The 6,577-nt window shown below is 56.2% G+C and overlaps 1 protein-coding gene across 2 annotated transcripts in view; it reads right to left on the reverse strand.

The window, feature by feature from the left end:
* Window positions 1–4,910, reverse strand: part of SLC24A4 (solute carrier family 24 member 4) — a 97,181-nt gene extending 92,271 nt beyond the window's left edge. For both annotated transcript variants that reach the window (XM_069951126.1, XM_069951125.1), the window contains exon 1: window positions 4,636–4,910. In XM_069951126.1, the coding sequence (XP_069807227.1) occupies window positions 4,636–4,786 (151 nt within the window). In that variant the 5' untranslated portion in view covers window positions 4,787–4,910. The remainder of the gene's footprint in view (window positions 1–4,635) is intronic.
* Between the last annotated feature and the right edge of the window lie 1,667 nt (window positions 4,911–6,577).

The following is a 6,577-nucleotide window of genomic DNA, read 5'->3' on the forward strand; positions in this document are numbered from 1 at the left end:
ATGTAGTATCACACTGTACTGTAGAGGAGATAACAGACACACACAACAGTACAGGACATGTAGTATCACACTATACTGTAGGGAGGAGATACCAGACACACACAGCAGTACAGGACATGTAGTATCACACTGTACTGTAGAGGAGATACCAGACACACACAGCAGTACAGGACATGTAGTATCACACTATACTGTAGAGGAGATACCAGACACATAGCAGTACAGGACATGTAGTATCACACTATACTGTAGGGAGGAGATACCAGACACACACAGCAGTACAGGACATGTAGTATCACACTATACTGTAGGGAGGAGATACCAGACACACACAGCAGTACAGGACATGTAGTATCACACTATACTATAGAGGGGAGATACTAGACACACAGCAGTACAGGACATGTAGTATCACACTAGTAGAGAGGAGATATTAGACACACGCAGCAGTACAGGACATGTAGTATCACACTATACTGTAGAGAGAAGATACCTGACACACACACAGCAGTACAGGACATGTAGTATCACACTATACTGTAGAGAGGATATAATAAGACACACACAGCAGTACAGGGCATGTAATATTACACTTTACTGCAGGGAGGAGATACTAGACACACACAGCAGTACAGGACATGTAGTATCACACTGTACTGCAGGGAGGAGATACCAGACACAGCAGTACAGGACATGTAGTATCACACTATACTGTAGAGGGGACATACCAGACACACACAGCAGTACAGGACATGTAGTATCACACTATACTGTAGAGAGGAGATACCAGACACACAGCAGTACAGGACATGTAGTATCACACTATACTGTAGGGAGGAGATACCAGACACACAGCAGTACAGGACATGTAGTATCACACTATACTGTAGGGGAGATACCAGACACACAGCAGTACACACCATGTGGTATCACACTGTACTGTAGAGGAGATACTAGAAACACACAGCAGTACAGGACATGTAATAATACACTATACTGCAGGGAGGAGATGCTAGACACACACAGCAGTACAAAACATGTAGAATCACACTATACTGTAGAGGAGATACCAGACACACACAGCAGTACAGGACATGTAGTATCACACTATACTGTAGAGGGGGAGATACCAGACACACACAGCAGTACAGGACATGTAGTATCACACTATACTGAAGAGGAGATACCAGACACACACAGCAGTACAGGACATGTAGTATCACACTATACTGTAGAGAGGGGATACCAGACACACACAGCAGTACAGGACATGTAGTATCACACTATACTGTAGAGAGGGGATACCAGACACACACACACACAGCAGTACAGGACATGTAGTAACACACTATACTGAAGAGGAGATACCAGACACACAGCAGTACAGGACATGTAGTATCACACTATACTGTAGAGGAAATACCAGACACACAGCAGTACAGGACATGTAGTATCACACTATACTGTAGAGAGGAGATACCAGACACACACAGCAGTACAGGACATGTAGTATCACACTATACTGTAGAGAGGGGATACCAGACACACACAGCAGTACAGGACATGTAGTATCACACTATACTGTAGAGAGGAGATACCAGACACACACAGCAGTACAGGACATGTAGTATCACACTGTACTGTAGAGGAGATACCAGACACACACAGCAGTACAGGACATGTAGTAACACACTATACTAAAGAGGAGATACCAGACACACAGCAGTACAGGACATGTAGTATCACACTATACTGTAGGGAGGAGATACCAGACACACAGCAGTACAGGACATGTAGTATCACACTATACTGTAGAGAGGAGATACCAGACACACACAGCAGTACAGGACATGTAGTATCACACTGTACTGTAGAGAGGAGATACCAGACACACACAGCAGTACAGGACATGTAGTATCACACTGTACTGTAGAGGAGATACCAGACACACACAGCAGTACAGGACATGTAGTAACACACTATACTAAAGAGGAGATACCAGACACACAGCAGTACAGGACATGTAGTATCACACTATACTGTAGAGAGGAGATACCAGACACACACAGCAGTACAGGACATGTAGTATCACACTATACTGTAGCTAGGGGATACTAGGCAGCCAATCACTGCATGCAAAGTAACTAATACTGGGATTTTACAAGCACACCATGGTATAAGGAGGGACATTTACATTAGACTGGACTGGCCCTTTAAGCCATTATTCAACTTATTATTTTACAAGAGCTGCACCAAAGAGACATATGACCCCCCCTCCCCCCCCTGCGCATCACTAGACCCTAAAAGGCGTCACTCGGCCTCCTCATAACACACATGACATTTACCAATTTTAATTAAGAGAAATGAACACATGGTCCTTGATTAAAAATAAAAAAAAATCTCTGCGGGACAAGAAGGAAGTGAAGCAGCAGCTCCAGGAGTTTGACTACCAGGCTGCACATGGTCAGGACTTACTGACATCTGCTCCTGGGAAAGCTGGGTGACAATGCAGAATCTCCTGCTGGCTCCTCACCTAGCTTTTCCAGACCCCTGAATGGTAAGTATGTCTCCATCCCACATGTTACATAATAGGATTTCCTGGAGGAGTCCGGGAAAGCTGGGGGCGTCATGGAGGACCAGTCACACTATATTTTCTGCTTAGCCTTCTCATATATATCTGCATCTGGGAAAGCTGGGTGACTGCAGCTAAGGTACAAGGTACAATGCGACTCTGTGAAGTACAATGTCGCATATATATATATATATATATATATATATATATATAGCACATAGCACTGTTAAGGTTCACCACTGAGGCGTGAGGTACTATGTGGCTCTCCTCACAAGAAATGGCGGCCGCCTCCTCGGGTTGATTCCGAATGCTACAAATTGATTCTTCTTTGAGTTTATTTTTGAAACAAAGCCTCAAGGTTAATCCTGCCTTGTGTGCGGCGGGAGGGCCAACTCTAACGGACTCAGATGACAATCTCCTTTACGTAACCCAAAAGGTCAAACGGCAGCCATTACCCGCCGACCTCTGATGTCTGATCTCCTGGAGGAGGATGAAACACTGCGAGGGACCTCCAAGCGGCCACAATAACAGCCACAGTTCCACACGTTCCTTGGAGAGAGGGGTGATCCGACCCATATATAGCAGCATCCCAGTCATTGTCACCCAGCTTTTCCAGGATCAGATTAACAGACCTTACTTTATACTTCCTAGTCCTTTAGAATCCACACACTAAGGCCATGTTCACACACTGCAGTACTGCTACGTCACTGTACATGTAACATGATACATCAACCTCAGTGTTGGTGGTGCCTTGTGCCAGGAGGGTGAGGATGGTGTCCGATCATGAAATCTGGGGGGTAATTCCCACATCCCTCTGACTTTAACCCCCAAATTCTAGGACCCTGCATGCCCCATCCCCAACCATTCACCTAGTGACAGGTTCTTAAAGGTGAAATCATGAAGAGTATGATGTGATGTTAAAGGTTCTGTAGAGACACGGCCCAGAGCTTTCCAGATGGGTCAGATTCTTAATAAAATTGTACAGCGATCCCTATACAACCAGAACCCAGCGATCGCTATGCAACCAGTGCGACCAGAACCCAGCGATCCCTATGCAACCAGTGCGACCAGAACCCAGCGATCCCTATGCAACCAGTGCGACCAGAACCCAGCGATCCCTATGCAACCAGTGCGACCAGAACCCAGCGATCCCTATGCAACCAGAACCCAGCGATCCCTATGCAACCAGAACCCAGCGATCCCTATGCAACCAGTGCGACCAGAACCCAGCGATCCCTATGCAACCAGTGTGACCAGAACCCAGCGATCCCTATACAACCAGAACCCAGCGATCCCTATGCAACCAGAACCCAGCGATCCCTATGCAACCAGAACCCAGCGATCCCTATGCAACCAGTGCGACCAGAACCCAGCGATCCCTATACAACCAGTGCGACCAGAACCCAGCGATCCCTATGCAACCAGTGCGACCAGAACCCAGCGATCCCTATACAACCAGAATCTCTATGCAACCAGATCTGAGCTTCTTTCTGCCTGTTCACAGTTTGAATCACAACATGTGGAGAAGAGAAACAATGTAACATCTGCGGGGATTCCCCGGCTGCCCGGAGCACGCTGCAGGTACAGGATGCCAGCACCCCCCCCCCCACACACACACACCTCCCCCCCGGGACCCCCGCACTCACCTGCTCCCTGCAGGATGGCAGCCCCCCCCGGGACCCCCGCACTCACCTGCCCCCTGCAGGATGGCAGCTCCCCAACCCCCAACCCCCAACCCCCCCCCCCCCCCCCCCCCCCCCCCCCCGGGACCCCCGCACTCACCTGCTCCCTGCAGGATGGCAGCCCCCCCCCGGGACCCCCGCACTCACCTGCTCCCTGCAGGATGGCAGCCCCCCCCCGGGACCCCCGCACTCACCTGCCCCCTGCAGGATGGCAGCCCCCCCCGGGACCCCCGCACTCACCTGCTCCCTGCAGGATGGCAGCCCCCCCCCGGGACCCCCGCACTCACCTGCCCCCTGCAGGATGGCAGCCCCCCCCCGGGACCCCCGCACTCACCTGCCCCCTGCAGGATGGCAGCCCCCCCCCGGGACCCCCGCACTCACCTGCCCCCTGCAGGATGGCAGCCAGGCACCAGGCGGAGAAGAGGAGGCAGCAGATGAAGGCGCCCTGCTGCAGCAGCCTCTCCCTCCTCTTCCTCTTGCCCATTCTCAGGAGCTGGGTCCCGGCTTGGCTGCTCGTCCATCCCCCGGTCATGTCCCCGGTGCGGCAGCGGGGTGCGGGGTGCGGGGTGCTCGGTGCGGCGGAGACCCCCCTAAGGCTGCTGGGCGCTGCAGGGTGATGGGCACAGGGGGCAGCACAGAGTCCCACACAGCATGGCAGCACAGGGGACTGACTGCTCTCCGGCACTGATCCCAGGCAGCGAGGAAACCGACTCCTCCTCCTCCTCCTTCCTGCCAATCACTGGAGGGAACTTACTCTGCAGTCACATGGAGACCCCTTACCTGCTGCCCCCACAGGAGGACCCCCCCACCACCTGCTGCCCCCACAGGAGGACCCCCCACCACCACCTGCTGCCCCCCACAGGAGGACCCCCCCCACCACCTGCTGCCCCCCACAGGAGGACCCCCCACCACCACCTGCTGCCCCCACAGGAGGACCCCCCACCACCACCTGCTGCCCCCACAGGAGGACCCCCCACCACCACCTGCTGCCCCCACAGGAGGACCCCTCCCTACCTGCTGCCCCCACAGGAGGACCCCTCCCTACCTGCTGCCCCCACAGGAGGACCCCCCACCACCACCTGCTGCCCCCACAGGAGGACCCCCCACCACCACCTGCTGCCCCCACAGGAGGACCCCTCCCTACCTGCTGCCCCCACAGGAGGACCCCCCACCACCACCTGCTGCCCCCACAGGAGGACCCCCCCACCACCACCTGCTGCCCCCACAGGAGGACCCCCCACCACCACCTGCTGCCCCCACAGGAGGACCCCCCCACCACCTGCTGCCCCCCACAGGAGGACCCCCCCACCACCACCTGCTGCCCCCACAGGAGGACCCCCCCACCACCACCTGCTGCCCCCACAGGAGGACCCCTCCCTACCTGCTGCCCCCACAGGAGGACCCCCCACCACCACCTGCTGCCCCCACAGGAGGACCCCTCCCTACCTGCTGCCCCCATAGGAGGACCCCCCACCACCACCTGCTGCCCCCACCACCACCTGCTGCCCCCACAGGAGGACCCCCCACCACCACCTGCTGCCCCCACAGGAGGACCCCCCACCACCACCTGCTGCCCCCACAGGAGGACCCCCCCCACCTGCTACCCCCACAGGAGAACACCCCCCCCCACCATCTGCCCCCACAGGAGGACCCCCCCACCACCTGCTGCCCCCACAGGAGGACCCCCCACAGGAGGACCCCTCCCAATCTGCTGCCCCCACAGGAGGACCCCCCCCCCCACCTGCTGCCCCCACAGGAGAATCCCCCCCCCCCACCTGCTGCCCCCACAGGAGGATCCCCCCCCCCCCACCTGCTGCCCCCACAGGAGGACCCCCCTACCTGCTGCCCCCACAGGAGGAAACCCCCCTACCTGCTGCCCCCACAGGAGGAAACCCCCCTACCTGCTGCCCCCACAGGAGGAAACCCCCCCCACCTGCTGCCCCCCCAGGAGGACCCCCACCTACCTGCTGCCCCCACAGGAGGACCCCCCCACCCCCCTACCTGCTGCCCCCACAGGAGGACCCACCCCCCTACCTGCTGCCCCCACAGGAGGACCCCCCCACTCACCTGCCGCCCCCACAGGAGACCCCCCTACCTGCTGCCCCCACAGGAGGACCCACCCACCTGCCGCCCCCACAGGAGACCCCCCTACCTGCTGCCCCCACAGGAGGACCCACCCACCCCCCTACCTGCTGCCCCCACAGGAGACCCCCCTACCTGCTGCCCCCACAGGAGGACCCCCCCACCCCCCTACCTGCTGCCCCCACAGGAGGACCCACCCCCCTACCTGCTGCCCCCACAGGAGGACCCACCCACCCCCCTA

Source organism: Dendropsophus ebraccatus, chromosome 13 (assembly GCF_027789765.1).
Source record: "Dendropsophus ebraccatus isolate aDenEbr1 chromosome 13, aDenEbr1.pat, whole genome shotgun sequence".
Taxonomy (NCBI): domain Eukaryota; kingdom Metazoa; phylum Chordata; class Amphibia; order Anura; family Hylidae; genus Dendropsophus; species Dendropsophus ebraccatus.